Source organism: Neoarius graeffei, chromosome 15, assembly GCF_027579695.1.
Source record: "Neoarius graeffei isolate fNeoGra1 chromosome 15, fNeoGra1.pri, whole genome shotgun sequence".
NCBI lineage: Eukaryota > Metazoa > Chordata > Actinopteri > Siluriformes > Ariidae > Neoarius > Neoarius graeffei.
The window spans coordinates 25,883,926-25,905,480 of NC_083583.1; the positions used below are offsets into that span (position 1 = coordinate 25,883,926).

General features: G+C 40.8%; 1 protein-coding gene across 2 annotated transcripts in view; it reads right to left on the reverse strand.

The window, feature by feature from the left end:
* Positions 1-324: 324 nt before the first annotated feature.
* Positions 325-21,555, reverse strand: part of clpxa (caseinolytic mitochondrial matrix peptidase chaperone subunit Xa) — a 28,296-nt gene continuing 7,065 nt past the window's right edge. The window contains exons 4-14 of one of the 2 annotated variants that reach the window (XM_060941086.1): positions 17,172-17,326; positions 15,065-15,227; positions 9,951-9,992; positions 8,765-8,941; positions 7,399-7,563; positions 7,187-7,275; positions 6,534-6,698; positions 5,991-6,293; positions 5,573-5,665; positions 5,379-5,485; positions 325-1,923 (exon numbers count right to left, since the gene is read on the reverse strand). In XM_060941086.1, coding sequence (XP_060797069.1) covers positions 1,830-1,923; positions 5,379-5,485; positions 5,573-5,665; positions 5,991-6,293; positions 6,534-6,698; positions 7,187-7,275; positions 7,399-7,563; positions 8,765-8,941; positions 9,951-9,992; positions 15,065-15,227; positions 17,172-17,326 — 1,553 coding nt within the window. In that variant the 3' untranslated portion in view covers positions 325-1,829. The remainder of the gene's footprint in view (positions 1,924-5,378; positions 5,486-5,572; positions 5,666-5,990; positions 6,294-6,533; positions 6,699-7,186; positions 7,276-7,398; positions 7,564-8,764; positions 8,942-9,950; positions 9,993-15,064; positions 15,228-17,171; positions 17,327-21,555) is intronic. The other variant, XM_060941087.1, reaches the window with a different exon arrangement.

The following is a 21,555-nucleotide window of genomic DNA, read 5'->3' on the forward strand; positions in this document are numbered from 1 at the left end:
AGGCTGTCAAACAAGCAAGTGCAAAATTAAATTGAAAGAGGCAATCCATCTTCATAAACTAAAGCTCTTAATTTCTTTTACATAGTTCAGGTTTCGTTGATCCTTTTCAGATGTTAATGCTATTGTTTCAGTGATTGCTAAATAACGCGGTCAATGAATTAAACTGCATCATCAGAATTAAGCAGTACATCTTGGATCCAATGTAGCGTCACACTAACAGCCTGATTTGAGAAAGTCCTCATCAACATCACATTGCTTTCTTGTTCAGTTACACCGTAGTGCAAAATGCATTCATTAATACGGGAGAAATTCATCCAGAGCCCATTGGAAAGTCAAGGATAGCTTTATTCATCTATACATTTTACAAGACATTCTACAAAAAGACAAAATGAAGGCTGGATTCAAGTTGATCAAGTGTCTCAGAATAAGTGTTGTGATCAAGAATCAGCCTTCTAAAATCATTTGTGGCAACTGAAACATGAAGGCTATATTCTGCAGCAGATTAGCAATAGGATTAAACCAAAACTGCTCTTATAGCTGATACAGCTGCTCTTGTAGGTCCTGTTTGGGAGGTCTGCATGACTGAGAAAACCAAGCTGCACCATTTATGCCACACCCCGATGCCTGATTGTCCTCCATTCCATACGTGAAATGGTTAAATACACTAGCCTCGTTAGTCCCTCCTGCTTGGACTAGAACATTCACAAGCATTAGATTTGTAAATCTAGGAAGTCAAACAAAATAAATGGTGTCCTGCGATGTTATGGCAAAGCAGAAATGTACACAATTTAAGCATCAAAGATTGTATCAATCTTTACTTTTTTTAAAAATCAGGAAAAATAAAACAGAGAAAAAAAAAAAACTTTATTTGGCTCAGTAATGCCACTTGTATTAATAAAATTGCAGAATGAGTGGTGGTACACCAAACTATTCTGAGGAAGAAAAGTGATTTAAGGCTGTAATCTATTAGTGATTGTGGATTACAAATACAAGCAAGCAGGAGAGAAAGAGAGAAGTGTGTTAATCTGGGAGCTGAAATGAAGAATGGAGGCATTTAAACAGAGCAACCGTGTAACAGCAAGACAACATCACTGACAATTCCAGCTTACAAAGGACTGCCATCAAGTCAGCAATGTTTAGTCTGTCTTTAGATTTATCACTGAAACCAGTCCATTAAAATAATCCCATGCACAAAAATACTGCAGCTCGAGTAACAGTGACAGCAGCGAATACTTGGATAGCAAACTGTAAAAACTCATTACAAAGTAGTTTTGGTAAGCAGCTCATGTGGGGCGCCATGATACGGAGTCATTTCCCTCTAAAAGAGCCGCATAGCACTGTCAACTAACATGAATAAAAGTACCACAAATGATAACTATCAGGATTACGCTGTTGCATGTGACATTATGGCCAACGTGTAATTAATAATGGAAAAATGACTGGATGTGGGTTTTGCTAAAGTGAACTTATAACCTTAATCTTTATAACCATCTGCTTCAAAAAAAAAAGTTCATAAAAATCAAACAAACATTCATTTAGTAAGGAATAAAATTTTTTTTTTTTTTACACTTAATATTAACAGTCGCTCACTCCGAGGCGTGGTTAATCCAGTATGTTTCTCTTAAACAATTTTCATGAAATTCAGAATAGATGCAATATAATAAATCACACTGTAACTTACAGCTTACAAATTAGGACAGATGGTTTAGGGCTGCGTGTGTGTACGTGAGCCCTCAGAAGTTCTTGTGTCAAATAATCACTTAATGAACTGAACAGGTCATCACTAAGAGCTTAAACAAGAAGCCAACAACAAGATTACTTGGACTGTATTAATTCTTGGCTGCATCAACCTGCAACCTGGTCCAGTTCTCGTCTTCCATTCCTGAGTCGTACTCCTCCTCCGCTGTCTCTTTAGCTGGGGCTCTGCGGGATGAAAAAAAGACACACTGAATAGTTGCTTCTTAAAAAATGAGAAGAGGAGGAGCAGCTGTGTCCATCCATCCATAACCGCTTATCCTTTGCAGGGTCGCAGGCAAGCTGGAGCCTATCCCAGCTGACTATGGGCAAGAGATGGGGTACACCCTGGACAAGTCGCCAGGTCATCGCAAGGCTGACACATCGAGACAAACAACAATTCACGTTCACATTCACACCTACAGTCAATTTAGAGCCACCAATTAGCCTAACCTGCATGTCTTTGGACTGTGGGGGAAACCGGAGCACCCGCAGGAAACCCACACAGACACGGGGAGAACGTGCAAACTCCACACACAAAGGCTCCCGTTGGCCACTGGGCTCGAACCCAGGACCTTCTTGCTGTGAGGTGACAGTGCTAACCACTACAGCACCGTGCCGCTCAAGAATTGCGTCAAAATTGAAATAAATAAATAAGTGTCAGCACAGTGATGTTTAATTCTTGATTCTGAACCATGAAAACATGTTGATTAATTAATTTTCTATAATGCTGAAAAATGTTTATTTGGATTCACTGGACTATTCAAAACCAAACAAGACATTTCAGTGTTCATTCAAACTTCATCATCAGTTGTAAAAGTGTGACAGGAAGTAACACTGGCAAAAAAAAAAAACCCAGACTAGGGAGTCACATGATCAGCACATAACATGTTAGATGTTAGTCATATGACTACTTAAAAGGTTACTGAATTGTGCTGCCAGAGAAAGTGGTGTTCCCAAGAGCCACTCAATAGACACACGTCCCAACACAGAGGAGCAAATAACTCAGCAGACTATACACACGGTTTTCATGATCACGAGGTACATATTCTAGACAGAGAAGACTGGTGGTTTGAAAGAGGTGTTAAAGAAGCCATTTATGTCAAAAAGTGGAGGAGCGGCCCTCGTTAAACAGAGGAGGTGGTTTGAGACACCACCTGTCCCCAGCTAATAACGCCGTGTTAAAAATCGTACCTCAGCACTTGAGGGACAAACCAGCATGCTCCACCTCACAAGTGGGAGAAGGGGCATCACCATAAGTGCTCACAAACACCATTTTCTCTGGCAGCACAACAGAGCGGCATCTTAACATCTAACATGTGCTAGAGGTCTGCGCGGGACAGAATTTTCAGTCCCGCTCCCGCAAAGAATTATGATTTTCAGTCCCGCTCCCGCCCGCAAATCCCGCATGATGCAGACGTTCGCGTTATTTCTCACAAAAGTTCTTGTCATTGGCTTGGGGAATTAAACATGCTGAGCTTAGCTGAGCTCTCCACTGACCGATCCTTCGTTTATTGTTTAGACTCTGACATTCTGCTGACACATTCCAAGTTGAGCGCTGCATGCGCTCATGATTGACAGCTCTCGCTTTGATTGACAGCTCTCGCTTTGCGCACTCGCACTTCCGAGTCTGTGGCGTTATGATTCCAACCGCGATTTCATTCTCCTCTCATATGAAGTGCTGCGCAACCACAACCAGCTCCTCAGATTATACACTGTCTATTTCTAGCTTTAAATTGAACAAATCTGTGCGATACACAGTCCTTTTTAATACTAGTTAATACTTTTTAATACTTTTTTTTTAAATACTTTTTAATACTTAGGACTAATACTCTTGATTTTTTAACGGTAAATGCACCTCTTTTTAAAGCAGCACTTACTTCTGAAGCACTGTGAGCTTCACTAGAGGAGCTCTGCTCTTCTGCCATGATCGGAGATCTCAAACACAGAAGAGCGGAAAGGAATCGGAAACGTACGCGAGATTAGACCACATCCGCAAATTTAGGCATCTTAAAATGTTTTTATTAATGCCAAATAAAATATCCAGCACAAATTATATATGATAGACATAAATTAATAATTTATAAATTATTTTAAACACGTTTTTAGTTAGCGGGACTGCAGCTCATCACCTCTCCCACCCGCATTGTGCACTCCCCCTCCTGCCCGCAATGAGCTTTCAAAATTTGTCCCGCGCCGCACTGCTTTGCGTCGGGTCCCGCGGGACTCCCACGGGAGTGCAGGGCTCTAATATGTGCTGATCGTGTGACTCCCTTGTCTATAATTTTGTGAGCGTTACTTCCTGTCACACTTTTACAACTGATGGTTGAATAAACACTGAAATGGTTTGGTTTTGAACAGTCCAGTGAGTCCAAATAAAACATTTTACTCCTTGGATGTCTTAAAACGAACCTGCATAGACAATTTTCTATAACTGCAGTGCAGACAGTCATGTCGACTGGAATTCAAATCACGGGTTTATAGTGAATGCGCTCGTTCCAATTCCTTATTTCTATAGTAACTTCCACAAAGACTTGCATGGTGGACACGCCACACAATTTAACACCAGTAATAACCGATATGATGAAGTATCATTTATGGAAGATGTCTCCATGGACAGTCTTTGTCGGTTTTTGCGACATTTACAAGGATTTTATCTTATTAACTTCAAGCCAGAGGCTGGTGAAGGAACGACTGTTTATAGCTGTTGTGATAACAGGAACTAACTTGTCTTGCAGATGTTCCATAATATTGTGGAACATGTCTTGTTCATAAATAAATGTAAAATTGCAGCAGGAGGAATGAAACATTTTGGGGCATGTGGTTATTGGAAAATAATCAGCTTCAACATTGTTACAATCAGGCTGCAGATCACCACCGCATACTAGTCATTCATTTTCCTAGAACACCTCAAAGTGTTTTTATTCTTTATGTACTTCAAATTTACACATCTGGAAAATATAAAAATCGCCTACATTCTCCTTATCCATTATCTAAAAGGACATCAAATACCAGTTTCTCTGATACACCTATCATGTATGTATCAGGTACACACATCATATCTTTAACTATATGGGTTTTATTGAGCTGCGTTAGAGCTCGTTCTAATCCGAGCAGTGATACTGCTAGTGTGCGTCAGGTGCATCTTTGTACAAGGTACAGTGTGTACCGCATACAGTGTGTAGCAGTGTTGCTGTTTATGTACCTCAAAGTCAATGCTAGGTTGAGAACAGTCTGCCAAAACCAACTAAAAATATCCAGCTCAGAAACTCTGACTGATAAAGGGTTGGAGATTTATAACAAAAGAATTGTGCCTGATTACGTTACAGTCTCTGATTGTACACTTCCAGTTGTGTTTTTATAACAGGGTCCCTAAAAAGTTGGAATTACTCAGTAATTACAACATGACATTAGTCCAGAGCAGTGTGTATTGGTCACATGATCACACAGTTAATTTTCAACAGCCACGTGCTCTTGGCTTTCTCCTCGCACAGTATGATGAAGCAAAAATATACTCTAAAATGAAGGAAGAGGAAATGAATCTCTGTCAGGAGGACATCACATTCAAAGCAGCGTCTTGGAACACGTGTCATGCTTAATGGCTGTGACTCAGCAGAATTGTCATCCTCCTCGTGAGCGCTTACCTTGCGTATCGAGGGGACGTTTTCCCCAGTACCACGTCCTCGTTTACTTCCACAGCTACGATGTCTGAGTGAGGGACTTCAAACATGGGATCCAGTAGCAGCTTCTCCTGTAGAAGGCCAACACCACCACCATCATTTAAAATAAGAGCAATAAGGACGACACATCAGCGTGGCAGACAAACGCAAGCGCTCACCATTATCGATCGAAGTCCTCGGGCTCCTGTCTTCCGTTCAAGCGCCATTCTAGCAATAGCCCGCAGAGCATTAGGGGTCACAGAGAGGTCACACTGGAATGAAAGAAGGAGTTCAAATGTTAACTGCGTCACCTTCTCATATTCGATTCTGACAAGAATGATTTTGATGACCTCATGTTCTGATCAGGTCAGAAATATCCGTTTAAATTTAAAAGCAAAACATTTCCAACATTAAACGTGCTTAACAACGATACATTATCTGCTCAATATTAACAACATAAATCACATTTCTATTAGAAAAAAGTGTTCTGAATGCTTAAAAAACAAACAAACAATGGCTTACTTGCTATCACATGTATCGCTGGTTATAATTAATAAGCATCTGAGCAAATAAGAAGAGTCTGTGTTGGCCCAGTACCTTGTCCATGCTGAAGAGGGCTTGGTACTGGGGCACCACGGCATTGCGAGGTTCAGTCAGGATACGGACGAGTGTGTCTTCATCCAAGCTGTGGAGCGGAACCACTACAGGCAGGCGGCCCACAAACTCCGGGATCATGCCGAACTCAATGAGGTCACGTGCCTCCACGTGTTTCAGGAGCCGGTCCTTCTCCTCGATCTCGGCCACAGCGTCCACCTCTCCACCAGTCATGTGAGCCACATCGGCTGCAGCTGCTGCCCTTCTGCCTTTACCCAGGCTAGATGGTGCTCCAAAGCCCAGGTACTAACAACATGAATATCGGCGACAATGTCGAGTTAATGCACACGTCGCAATGAGAGCTGAAATATTTGTTTCCATTAAACAGGATGACAAATAACTTCAGCATGTTCATGTTACAAGGTTGATGTGGACCAATTTTTTTTTTTTTGTGGCACCGATGAGATTTTACTTTTAAAATCTTCTGAACTAAAGATACTTTCACTTCAAACAAAATCAGAGAAACAACTACTATGAAACACAAACCTTCTCATTCTTTCTTCTGCTGATTATACGATCCAGCCCATTGAAAGCACCAGATGCTACAAATAAGATGTTCGTAGTATCAACTTGTACAGTCTCTCCTCTCAGCTTCCTGGTGTTTTTTTCAGGAACGTTTACAATCGTGCCTTCCAGGAGTTTGAGCAGTCCCTATCCAAATAAAGCACAAAAAGCGGCTGTAGTGTTCGATATTCTTTATTTATACCATTTAACATACAACAACACTGACATTTCTGGGGGGGAAAGAAAAGAGAAAAAAAAAAAAAAAACACCACCAAGATGTGCAATACCTTATAATATGACTCTCTCTGTGCAATACCTCACTCCATAATGTGAAACACAACACATACGCCTCAGGACTGTGCACCTTACCCCCCCCTTTACACCCTCACCTTTTTTTTTCTTCTTCTTCTCCTCTACACACTGTTTGCACTGTTATTGGAGTTGCTTTTAATCTCATTGTACATGGGTATAGTGACAAAGGCATTCTATATGTAATTACTAACAGCAAAAGGATGCTGCATGTTGCTATGGTGACAAATATTCTAAACACTACTCGGACTAAACTACACTCACGCCTGCCTTATTATCAGATGGAGTAAGAGATTATCATTTAAGCGCAGCGTTTCATCACTGACCTGCTGCACACCTTCTCCACCCACATCTCTCAACTGATGGATCCCGGGCACACTGCCAATTTTGTCGACTTCATCCAAGAAAACAATGCCTATGGAATTAAAAAAAAAAAAAAAAAATCACAAGTCAGTTCACTACAACACATGGTGATGTGAAACAATCATTCTACAAAGATGAGCAGAACATTTTAGTATTGTAAAGTTTCTCTTCTTACCCTGCTGAGCCTTCTCAATAACGTAGTTGGCATCCTGCAGCAACTTGGCAATAACTGACTCAATGTCCTCGCCCACATAGCCGGCCTGTGTGAGGGTAGTGCAGTCGCAGATTGCAAAGGGGACATCTAGACACTTAGCCAGCGTTTGGGCCAAGAGAGTTTTACCTGCATTAAGTGACACAAACGATTTTACAAATTTGCCTCTCATTTGATCTCCGTTTAAAATGCTTTTTGCTGAGATGCACTTTGAAAACTGGAACATGCATGCACTAATAATATTTATTTATTACAGCCAGTCCAGTTTAGTCTCTCAGAAATTGATCAAGCACACAAGCTGCAACATCTAATTTCACACCATTTAAGGCTTTAAAGGAACAGTCCACCGTATTTCCATAATGAAATATGCTCTTATCTGAATTGAGACGAGCTGCTCCGTACCTCTCCGAGCTTTGCGCGACCTCCCAGTCAGTCAGACGCAGTCAGACGCGCTGTCGTTCCTGTTAGCAATGTAGCTAGGCTCAGTATGGCCAACGGTATTTTTTGGGGCTGTAGTTAGATGCGACCAAACTCTTCCGCGTTTTTCCTGTTTACATAGGTTTATATGACCAGTGACATGAAACAAGTTCAGTTACACAAATTGAAACGTAGCGATTTTCTATGCTATGGAAAGTCCGCTCTATAATGACAGGCGTACTAACACCTTCTGCGTGCTTCAACAGCGCATTGATACGGAGCTCAGATATCAATGCGCTGCCGAAGCGCGCAGAAGGTGTTAGTACGCCTGTCATTATAGTGCGGACTTTCCATAGCATAGAAAATCGCTACGTTTCAATTTGTGTAACTGAACTTGTTTCATGTCACTGGTCATATAAACCTATGTAAACAGGAAAAACGCGGAAGAGTTTGGTCGCATCTAACTACAGCCCCAAAAAATACCGTTGGCCATACTGAGCCTAGCTACATTGCTAACAGGAGTGACAGCGCGTCTGACTGACTGGGAGGTCGCGCAAAGCTCGGAGAGGTACGGAGCAGCTCGTCTCAATTCAGATAAGAGCATATTTCATTATGGAAATACGGTGGACTGTTCCTTTAAATGGCCTTTATTCGGACATTTTAATCAGTACCTCAGTCTCACTTAACCTCATCAATGATTGATAAAACAATGTTGCTGCCAGGGACTCAGTAGATATAGGTCTGTTTGGATCTCTATATCTGGGAGAGAAAGCACCAGACCACATGCACAGCTCTTTTGATTATTAATTTACTACAGTACATCTCCTTTGGCACTGTGCTGGTCAGGTTCAGTGTAGGAGGTATGGCCCTTCGTTCCTCAACTACGCTCTATTAATCATACGAGCTGTCATACCAGAGCCTGTGGGGCCCAGTAATACGATGTTGCTCTTCTCCAGCTTGATGTCACTGTGGGTAGAATCAAGCACATCTCCTCCTCTTCTCTCCTGAGGGGCCTGCTGGTTCACCTGCTGCTGCATGGAGGCTCCCAAAGCATTACCATGAGGGCTGATCCCTGCAATCTGCAGCAGCTCTGCAATAGTGATCACACACACAAAACAATCCAATGTAGTTACATATACACTACCGACAAAATCACTGCTACTTAAAGTAAAGCTTTAGAACAAGTGTTTCATAAATAAATATATACACACACATTTTTATAATACCTCACAAGCTTTAACTTGACACCATTTTTGATAATGATACCACCAGTAGGCAAATAAATTCTCAGAAAATTGTACATTTTCTCATTAAGCACTTCAAGAAAAGCTCCACCCTAAAAAGAAATTGTCTTCTTCGAGTGGAGATGATGCAAGAGCTAAATCCTACGAGCACCACTATCAGCAGGTAGTCCAACTGCATTGTGGGTAATACAAGAAACCAAAATGAAAACAGAATATCTTTGAAAGACATTACAAAATAAATCTTGAACACTGCTAAAAGGTCACATGTTAATTTTAAATAAAAATGAACATACAACTTGTTGATGGTGGATTTTTTTTTTCTTTAATGCAAGAAAATATTTGCACCCTCGCATAAAATATTTCAAGGATTACAGGACAGTGTAGCCTGTAAACTGCCGTCACTGCTATCTTTCAAAGAAGTCAATACTGCATGACTAAAACAGCTGAGCCAGAGAGGGGATCTAATGGATTTCCTGTAGCAACAAGCTCAGTGATCATGGACAATGGAAGTTAAATGTGAATGTCCATTGTGAGAGGGGAAAAAGATGAACATAAAAGCCAAAAAATGAAGACATGGGTTACAATTACGCATTAGCAACACAGATCAACATGAATTTGCTGAAATTTCTCCTCAACTAAATCACACAGGTGACTGAAATTTCCCCTGGAAGATCTGGGAACCACAGAGACAGAGTTTGGCATTTGTATAATAAAGCCGTTTATGAACTGAATCCAATTAAAAGAACAAAAGTGTAGGGATTTGGTCTACCTGTAGGTTTAGAAAATAGTAAACCTGAATTACAAAAAGCAAAAAGGAGAAATCAAAAGGTAATAGGCATTTAACAAGACACTTACTTGTGAATCTGTACTCATCCTCCCGACGTCTTAGCTCTAGCTCTACAGAAAAAGCAGGAGATGTACAAAACACATCACTACTATTATGCACATGTTACCCTGAGCAACTTCAAGGTTCTCTTTTGCAGTTAGGGCTTTTAAAACAACTTTTTATTTGTACAAATGCCAAATCACAAATGTGCAGTCATGGTTCCAATTAGGGCCTGACTGATATAATGAGCAAAACAATTTTCCAAAAACAATAAATCTTCATTCAAGGCGGTATTCAGCATGTGATTTTTTTTCCTTTTGTCTGAATGTAATTAATTTGTAAAGTGACGTTATGCTCTCTGGAAATCTTATTGACTGATTATAGAATCACTAGATTCTATATTGTCTTCTTTTGCACAAATTATATGGAATTAATTTTGTGCCAAAATGTTCATACAATACTTTTGAAATATCAAACAAAAATGACAAATCCAAATACAAAAAAAGTCAATTTTTTTAGACTGGCAAACAAATTATTCGTGTAATCGTGCAAAATATCAGTCTATTACTCTTCAGAAACCTTTTATTTTTGTTCCGCGTCTTTCTCAGTTTTGTTTGACGTAATTTATTTTGGTTGCGATTCCAGCTTTCTCGTTTGCGCTCCCTGACTTTTTGCTTGCAGTTTTGGCACAAACTTCACGTGTGGGTGGGCTGTCCAGGAATGCATTCCCATTGGCTAACTTGTGTTTGACTGACAGCTACGCTCAGCCATTCCCCCGGAGGCCATTTCCTACTCGGATTCTGGCGGACTGTTTGACGAGTGACCGATCCATTGACGGTAAACAAGGATCGAGTGGACTTCAGTGGCGACTAGGATACTGAATTTACACTTTGTTCAATTAATTCAATATCATAGTCGCCACTGAAGTCCACTCGATCCTTGTTTACCGTCAATGGATCGGTCACTCGTCAAACAGTCCGCCAGAATCCGAGTAGGGAATGGCTGAGCGTAGCTGTCAGTCAAACACAAGTTACCCAATGGGAATGCATTCCTGGACAGCCCACCCACACGTGAAGTTTGTGCCAAAACTGCAAGCAAAAAGTCAGGGAGCGCAAACGAGAAAGCTGGAATCGCAACCAAAATAAATTACGTCAAACAAAACTGAGAAAGATGCGGAACAAAAATAAAAGGTTTCTGAAGAGTAATAGACTGATATTTTGCACGATTACACAAATAATTTGTTTGCCAGTCTAAAAAAAAAATTGATTTTTTTTTGTATTTGGATTTGTCGTTTTTGTTTGATATTTCAAAAGTATTGTATGAACATTTTGGCACAAAATTGATTCCATACAATTAGTGCTGCCAGGCAACTTTCTTCAAATTTGGTAATTTGAATTCTACTTTACAAAACTTGTGTTTTAAAGTTACATTACGAGTTAAAATTGTTTTTGTGTATTTTACTGTTTATAAAACTGCATACTCTTCATTTGGATTGGGAAAATAGACATACTATTCAAGTACTGTTTTAATTTGATTTAATTTTTGACCATATAAATTTTCCTGGCTGATATTATCTGCTATCATAATCTTTAAAGCTGCCTTAAATTGGTATCTGTACATATGTTCATTTCAGTCAGGGCCTAATTCCTAGTAAGGAAGGGGGGGAAAAAATGTCAGTATAAATATCATGTAAAACAGAAGGTCCCAAATGGACGTTATGAATTTTCTGAGACCCAAAGCCTTGACCACCCTACATATTTTAACATGTGTAAATGTCATATTTGTAACATACTGTATATGCAATGACTAAAATAATAGTAATAAAATCAAAGGAATATTCCTTGCACTGGCTTTCCAGTCTAATCAGAAGGGTGAGCTTGCACTTCTTGACATAGCATTCAAACAGCCAGGAGTGTGTTGGAAAGGGCACATCTCATTTCTGCCATCACCTCTCGCTTTAAACGATACAAACAGTGGGGAAAATAAGTATTTGATACACTGCCGATTTTGCAAGTTTTCCCACTTACAAAGAATGGAGAGGTCTGTAATTTTTATCGTAGGTACACTTCAACTGTGAAAGACAGAATCTTTAAAAAAAATGTATATATCAGAAAAACACATTGCATGATTTTTAAATAATTAATTTGCATTTTTTTTGCATGAAATAAGTATTTAATACAATAGAAAAACAGAACTTAATATTTGGTACAGAAACCTTTGTTTACAATTACAGAGGTCAGACATTTCCTGTAGTTCTTGACCAGGTTTGCACACGCTGCAGCAGATATTTTGGCCCACACCTCCATACAGATCTTCTCCAGATCTTTCAAGTTTCAGGGCTGTTGCTGGGCAACACGGAGTTTCAGCTCCCTCCAAAGATTTTCTATTGGGTTCAGGTCTGGAGACTGGCTAGGCCACTCCAGGACCTTGAAATGCTTCTTACGGAGCCACTCCTTAGTTGCCCAGGCTGTGTGTTTCGGGTCATCGTCATGCTGGAAGACCCAGCCACGACCCATCTTCAATGCTCTTACTGAGGGAAGGAGGTTGTTGCCCAAAATCTCAAGATACATGGCTCCATCCATCCTCCCCTCAATACGGTGCAGTTGTCCTGTCCCCTTTGCAGAAAAGCACCCCCAAAGTATGATGTTTCCACCCCCATGCTTCACGGTTGGCATGGTGTTCTTGGGGTTGTACTCCTCCTTCCTCCAAACACAGTGAGTGGAGTTTATACCAAAAAGCTCTATTTTGGTCTCATCTGACCACATGACGACCTCCCATGCCTCCTCTGAATCATCCAGATGGTCATTAGCAAACTTCAGACGGGCCTGGACATGTGCTGGCTTGAGCAGGGGGACCTTGCGTGCGCTGCAGGATTTTAATCCATGACGGCGTAGTGTGTTACTAATAGTAATCTTTGAGACTGTGGTACCAGCTCTCTTCAGGTCATTGACCAGGTCCTCCCATGTAGTTCTGGGCTGATCCCTCACCTTTCTCATGATTATTGATACCCCACGAAGCGAGATCTTGCATGGAGCCCCAGACCAAGGGAGATTGACAGTCATCTTGAGTTTCTTCCATTTTCGAATAAACTGCGCCAACAGTTGTTGCCTTCTCACCAAGCTGCTTGCCTATTGTCCTGTAGCCCATCCCAGCCTTGTGCAGGTCTGCAGTTTTGTCCCTGGTGTCCTTAGACAGCTCTTTGGTCTTGCCCATGGTGGAGAGGTTGGAATCTGATTGATTGAGTGTGTGGACAGGTATCTTTTATACACGTAATGAGTTCAAACAGGTGCAATTAATACAGGTAATGAGTGGAGAATAAGAGGGCTTCTTAAAGAAAAACTAACAGGTCTGTGAGAGCCAGAATTCTTGCTGGTTGGTAGGTGATCAAATACTTATTTCATGCAATAAAATGCAAATTAATTATTTTAAAAAAATCATACAATGTGATTTTCTGGATTTTTTTTAAAAAGATTCCCTCTCTCACAGTTGAAGTGTACTTACAATAAAAATCACAGACCTCGCCATTCTCTGTAAGTGGGAAAACTTGCAAAATCGGCAGTGCATCAAATACTTATTTTCCCCACTGTAAGTAGTAAACCATGATGGGGCGTGTTGTTATAGGAGAACAAGCCACACGCGGGTGGTGTGACATGGCCCAACACGAAGCAGAGGAGTTTGGTTTCGACTTGACGCATTACTTTGCATGCATGTGTGCTGTTCACATACTCGCCTGCATAGTTTATTTACTTATGACAGATTAAAAGCAACATTCACGAGATGGCACATCAGAGTCGGAACATCAGTGTCCGTCAAGTTTCCAAAATCAACCTGTAAAATGTTTAGTGTTTTAATGTGCAGTGACATTAAACCGACGTGAACATGACTACTCTTTGAAATCTTCCCCTGTCGTCATGCCTGTTGTCATCAGTTGCTCAAAACTAAATCTCTGACCTTACATTCAAAAGTATTTAACAGTCTAAAAAAAAATCCAGAAGACTGGTGTGCAAAACAGACCGCTTAGTCGGCTTGAACGCTAGATAAGAGGTTTTTAAAATTCAAATACTAACTGTAATCGGAAAACCAGTTAAATGTTACTGCTCCACAAGGGTCTTGCATAATACACAAGTTATCGTCGTACACAAGTATGTGATTTGAGACCGTGCTTGTTTGTTTAGTGGAGGTAGATGGATGGGGACATTTGTCCAATTTTATTCCTGAAGTCCTATGATACTGAGGCATGTCAGGATAGTGAACAAGACTAAAATCGCAAGCCCACACTTCATTTAAACGTGTCTTGTTAGAATGCAGAGTTACATTTCACAATATTAGCACAGAAAATCTGGAGAAGCCATGGTCTAATGATAAGAGAAGTAGTTTTAGGACCAAAAGGTCACTGGTTCAATTCCCTGGACCAGCAGGACTGGCTGAAGTGCCCTTGAGCAAGGCACCGAATCCCCAACTGCTCCAGTAAGAGTGATAGCATACCTTGTGTCTGATTAGCCAAAGAAAAACTGATGTGAATCAGTTTGCGCAGTGCCTGGTCAAAACAAATCTGTTTTATAGAAATACTTCTAATATTAATTTGCAAAATAAATGAATAAAACAAAGGGAGATTTGTAGATTAAGTGAACCCATATGGGGCCATGATCTTTAGCTAAGAAACTCCTGATTTAATGAGCAAGCAAAAGAAATGTTATGTTAAACATGTTTTGTTTAATTTGAACTCAACATGGAAAGAATCCATTATGCTGGTTATTCTCCTGATGACAAAAAAAAATTAGGGATGTGACTTATGGATGATACATGCACTTAGATCATGAACAATACTCAGTGTTGCACAATCCAACAGTAAACACCAAGGACGCTGACATGCAACAAGACTAAGCCATTTGGATAAAGCTTCACTTTACAAAGCACTAGGACACACACGTGCTCCATTAATGCTGCCTGTCATGTCGTCACACGACTGAAAACTTCCGTCCTAACATTAACAAACCTATCAGCAAGCCCTTTCTAAAAAGAAACGTTTCAAGCTCAGCTCATTCACTGAGAAGACCAAGTAATTAAACTGATTCAAATGGTATCAAATTTTCATAAGCAAATGCGTTCTCCTTGCAATATAAAATAGGCAAGTGGTACAAACCTCGGGGTGTGAGAGAGGCCTGCTTCTCCACCTCTGCCTGGTGCTGTCTAGAGCCGGCTGGCATGTTGTTATAAATGCGTTTGTAGTGGTTGTACACAGCCACTGACAGCACCTTCTTTGCATGGGCCTGACCCACAACATACTTGTCGAGATAGGCATAGATCTAATTCAGAGGAAGGGAAGGAACTTTAAAACATGTCTTTGGCTATTAGTCTGAAAAATGAAATCACAGACATTCAGTGATCTGGAAAGGAATGCATAATTCACATGTGCTAATAAGCTAGCAAAGAAAACCTTGCTCCTTTCAACTTCATTTGTTAAAAGTTACATAAGATTTTTGGGTGAAGTCCTCTTGAAACACTCAGACTCTTAATCAAGGATAATAATAATAATAATAATAATAATAATAATTAAAGCCGCAAGCGGCCTTGACGGGCCCTCGCGCCAGCGGCCAAGGGGGGCGGGGGCATGCGTCCCCGCGAAATACCTTCCACAGCTTCTTCGGCAAGAGACATTACTCCCACAATGGCGACAAAGCACAGAATTGGACACATGGCAACAATAGGGTCTCGCACTGTACGGTGCTCGGGGCCTAATAATAATAATAATAATAATAATAATAATCCTTCAAAAACAATAGGGTCTCGCACTGCACGGTGCTCGGGCCCTAATAATAATAATAATAACTAGAAACTATATGCCAAGCAGGCACCTTAATGCGAGAGGCAAAAATCACAACACGTTAGGGGGCGCTATAGAGGCCCTGAGGCCCGCCTGGATCTGGGCTTCTGGTTCTCAGTAGCGGTGGCAGTCTAAGAAAAAGGAGCCAAATTTCGTGCGTTGTCGACCATGGCAAGCGCCCCAATAAGGGTCTTGTAAAGAGTTTGCTTGCCAAGTTTGACAAATCAGAAGCTGCAATATCATTTTTGCCATAACCAGCACCCCCAGGGGCGAAAGTGCACAAAATTTGGCGTATATGTCAGGCGAGCTATGAAGAGTTTGCGTATGAAGTTTGATGACAATTGAGTAAATAGAAGATGAGATATAGATTTTTGAAGAATAAATTTTTTGGTTTTTCCCATGTCAGTAGGTGGCGCTATGCTGTACATGAGCGATTATGAGTTGGAAAAATAAGTGTCTACAACAGCAACGTACTATCACAAGGTGAAGGAAAAGCATTATGGAATTATTTACCAAAAACCCGTTTTGGAGCAATTGCGTCGGCCAAAAACAGCGCCCCCCATGGACGAAAATTCCCAAAATGTGGTATACATGACATGGGAGGTAGTAAGAGGGTGGCCGTGAAGTTTGACCAAATTTGAGGAAAGATTGGATTTTTTGCCCAAAAAATAGCGCCCCCAGTGGCGAAATATCACAGAAATTGGGTAACATGTCAGAAGCCCAATGAGTGATTAGCGTGTGAAGAATGAGCAGTTTTGAGCAATTAGAAGATTTGTAATGAATTTTTAAGCATGTAAAATTTTGCATTGAAAATTGATTGACGTATAACTTCTGAACGGTTTATCCTACGTGAAACGTATTTAGTAACTTTTGTCAGCCATGTCTGTAGATGATGTGTATCAATTTTGGTGACATTCGTATGAACGGTCTAGGAGGAGTTGCGCCGTCTTCGTGGCCATGCATTTCGCACAAAAGTGAAATTACCTCACTTCCTGTTGGGCGTGGCTAATGCATTGGCATTACATTTTTGTCCGGCTTAGTGAGATACATAGGCGTACCAAATGGCACGCCACTACTACAAACTACATGGCAACCAGGCACCTTAATGCGGGAGGCCAAAATCACAACGACTTAGGGGGCGCTATAGAGGCCCTGAGCCCCGGCCAAGTTTGGGCTTTTGGTTCTGAGTAGCGGTGGCAATTCTCAGAACTGGTGCCAAATTTCGTGCGTTTTCGCCCATGGCAAGCGCCCCGAAAATGGCCCAACAGCGGAGAAAAATAAAGAAGACGACGACGGAAGAATAGTGAACTCTTACAAGAACAATAGGGCCTTCGCCCATTCGGGCTCGGACCCTAATAATAATAACAACAACATGATGAAGAATAAGAAGCTGAAGTAGAAAACGACATCAGAATGATACAAGTACCTTCTTGGGGGGTGGTGGGGGTTTCTGTTGGAAGGCCAATTTCACAGCTTCAGCAGCTGATTCAGGGTCTTTATTCAGACTCTTCTTCGTGTCCGTTTCCGAGAGCACCACGAAAAAGTGATGACATTTTTCACATTTGACAAATCTAGTTGAGGCTGACAAAGAGAAACATTATTAACTGCATAGAAGGGAGTACAAAATGCTTTTAGAAAACATATACAACCATCAATCCATCATCTATAGCCGCTTATCCTGTTCTACAGGGTCGCAGGCAAGCTGGAGCCTATCCCAGCTGACTATGGGCGAGAGGGGGGATACACCCTGGACAAGTCGCCAGGTTATCACAGGGCTGACACCGAGACAAACAACCATTCACACTCCTGGTCAATTTAGAGTCACCAGTTAACCTAACCTGCATGTCTTTGGACTGTGGGGGAAACCGGAGCACCCGGAGGAAACCCACGCAGACACGGGGAGAACATGCAAACTCCACACAGAAAGGCCCTCGCTGGCCGCTGGGCTCGAACCCAGGACCTTCTTGCTGTGAGGCGACAGTGCTACAGTAATCACTACACCACCGTGCTGCCACAAATCTAAATGAAAGCCAATGAAAGATGGACCTAGTAGGGATGCAAACATCTAACGCTGATTAGATTGGATTTAAAAACCAGAAGTACTAAGTGCTAAACGGTCCAGAAACTAAGCTGACTAACTTGAGCTAAAATCACTGTAAATCATGAGGGGAAAAAAATAAGTCCTGATCTCAGAAAAGATGTCGATGATGATGCATGGCCTCCCAGAAATTAACCAAACTTTTGACTTGGCCTGAACATTTTTTTTTATTTGCTTTTATATTACAGATGCACCAAGAAGTGTAACTTCATTATATTTCAGATCTAATCATAAGCCATTGACTGACTATAGCTTAATGGCTGCAAAAATACACACACACACACACACATTATATAAAATGTATATACATTTATAGGTTTTTTTATCGTTACATTATCATCTTTATATGGTTTAGTCGGCTTGTTGCTGGGATTCTTTTTTTTTTTATTCTATGTTGTAGTGTGTGTCTTTTTTCGCATTTCTGATAACTTGCTGCTGTAACAGAATTTCACAGGTAGGTATGGATGGATGGATCCACCTATGGCCAGGTTCCTGCTTGTTTCTGGGTGTTTTGAGATGGTACACTTCAGATCACAAGCAGCTCCTTCCCTTCTCATCATTCTGATAAGTTAATAAGATATTTTCCCCCCAGCACTTTATGGGTTTTTTTTGTTTGTTTGTTTTGGGTTTTTTTAAAAAAGATATTTTTGACAAATTTTAATCTGATGTTCCTGTTTTGGAGGCTTATCAATAATTTATGTTGTGACATTGTTAACAATATGGTAAACCCTCTGTATTTATTCTGGTGGAGTTTTCTCTTGATTGATGACTTTGACTCAGATACACCTCCCTCCTGAAGTGTGTTCTTGATCGGATTTAAACCACATATACAGTGGTGCTTGAAAGTTTGTGAACCCTTTAAAATTTTCTATATTTCTGCATAAATATGACCTAAAACAACATCAGATTTTCACACAAGTCCTAAAAGTAGATAAAGAGAACCTAGTTAAACAAATGAGACAAAAATATTATACTTGGTCATTTATTTATTGAGGAAAATGATCCAATATCTGTGAGTGGCAAAAGTATGTGAACCTCTAGGATTAGCAGTTAATTTGAAGGTGAAATTAGAGTCCGGTGTTTTCAATCAATAGGATGACAATCAGTTGTGAGTGGGCACTAGGGTTGGGCGGTATTATGGTAAGAAGGTATCCCGAGGTATCCAAAAGTACCAACGGTATCGGTCTCGTTACCGTCATTTTAAAAAAATATATATAATATCTAAATAAATATGGAGTACATGAGGTCATAATATAAAATAATAAATTGAAGATCATCCCGAATAACTGTGTGATCGTATTTTCACTAATTCTATCAATTTCCTAAAGAAGTTCTCATCGCGTGCAGGGTTGTTTATGTCGTTACCATGGCAACCCTGCATGACATTTGGAGTCTGACAGAAAGCTTCGCAAGAGACTGAGACCGCGGTTGAAAGATGGCAAGTCAAGATAACGAGTTAGTGGCAAAAAAAAATACAACATCGGCAGTGTGGCAGTATTTTGGTTTCAAACCAAACGAAAAGGCCAGCAAACACAGATGAAGCTGTGTGTAAAGTATGTAAGAAGACGGTCACGGCGCGAGAGGGGAACAAGTTATGTTAGATCAAGACAACGTTTTAAGCAAGGTAAGGCCATTTGATTATTAGTTTCCCCGCCATGGCATGACGTGGGCCCATATGATTTTGCCTTGTGCAGCTATCACGCATTTGAATTAGGTTCGCCTCATTTGCACTGAATGGTTTATCGCGCAGTCTAAACGGACTTGGGTGTTGGTTGATTCTTTTTCTTTTCTTTTTTTTATTTCCCATGCTTGAAAGGGTATGATCCTGCTCATCGTGTACTTTTTTTTGATGGAGTAGGTGAAATAGTGCTGCAAATGGCGTTTCAACGCAGACATGTGTAAACGACAGTTGAATGCTATTTTCAAGATGAAGGAAGAGTTGCGTGATGCTTTGAAATCTCTCTTAATCCATTCATCAATGCACAAAATTCGCTTTGCTGCTTAATCCATACCACAATGCACACAATTCGCTATGCTGCTTTTAAATAGTACATTTGAGGCACAGGCGCAGGTCTGGACAAGGTCCGCCGGTATAGGCGCACGTACACAGTAGGCCGAAACAAAATATTTTTTTCTCGGTAATACCGTATACCCCGGGAAAACACAGAGACAGTTTAAAGGTATCAAAATTTGGATACCGCCCAACCCTAGTGGGCACCCTGTTTTATTTAAAGAACAGGGATCTCTCAAAGTCTGAGCTTCACAACACATATTTGTGGAAGTGCATCATGGCACAAACAAAGGAGATTTCTGAGGACCTCAGAAAAAGCGTTGTTGATGCTCATCAGGCTGGAAAAGGTTACAAAACCATCTCTAAAGAGTTTAGACTCCACCAATCCACAGTCAGATAGATTGTGTACAAATGGAGGAAATTCAAGACCATTGTTACCCTCCACAGGAGTGGTCGACCAACAAAGATCACTCCAAGAGCAAGGCGTGTAATAGTCGTCGAGGTCACAAAGGACCCCAGGGTAACTTCTAAGCAACTGAAGGCCTCTCTCACATTGGCTAATGTTTATGAGTCCACCATCAGGAGAACACTGAACAACAATGGTGTGCACGGCAGGGTTGCAAGGAGAAAGCCACTGCTCCCCAAAAAGAACATTGCTGCTCATCTGCAGTTTGCTAAAGATCACGTGGACAAGCCAGAAGGCTATTGGAAAAATGTTTTGTGGATGGAGGAGACCAAAATAGAACTTTTTGGTTTAAATGAGAAGCGTTTTGTTTGGAGAAAGGAAAACACTGCATTCCAGCATAAGAACCTTATCCCATCTGTGAAACATGGTGGTGGTAGTATCATGGTTTGGGCTTGTTTTGCTGCATCTGGGCCAGGACGGCTTGTCATCATTGATGGAACAATAAATTCTGAATTATACCAGCGAATTCTAAAGGAAACTGTCAGAACATCTGTCCATGAACTGAATCTCAAGAGAAGGTGGGTCATGCAGCAAGACAACAACCCTAAGCACACAAGTCGTTCTACCAAAGAATGGTTAAAGAAGAATAAAGTTAATGTTCTGGAATGGCCAAGTCAAAGTCCTGACCTTAATCCAGTCGAAATGTTGTGGAAGGACCTGAAGCGAGCAGTTCATGTGAGGAAACCCACCAACATCCCAGAGTTGAAGCTGTTCTGTACGGAGGAATGGGCTAAAATTCCTCCAAGCCGGTGTGCAGGACTGATCAACAGTTACCGCAAACGTTTAGTTACAGTTATTGTTGCACAAGGGGATCACACCAGATACTGAAAGCAAGGGTTCACATACTTTTGCCACTCACAGATATGTAATATTGGATCATTTTCCTCAATAAATAAAATGACCAAGTATAATAGTTTTGTCTCATTTGTTTAACTGGGTTTTCTTTATCTACTTTTAGGACTTGTGTGAGATTTTGTTTTAGGTCATATTTATGCAGAAATATAAATTCTAAAGGGTTCACAAACTTTCAAGCACCACTGTAAATAGTGCTGTATTTCCTACACTGTTCACCTGATTTGGATGTAAATACCCTCAAATTAAAGCTGAAAGTTTGCACTCTGAGCTATAAAAGTATTAATTTCAACTCCAATATACTGTATTAGGCAGATAAAATAACTATAACTTTGTCAATGTTCTAATATTTATGGACCTGCGTGTATAATGTTCTCCAGAAA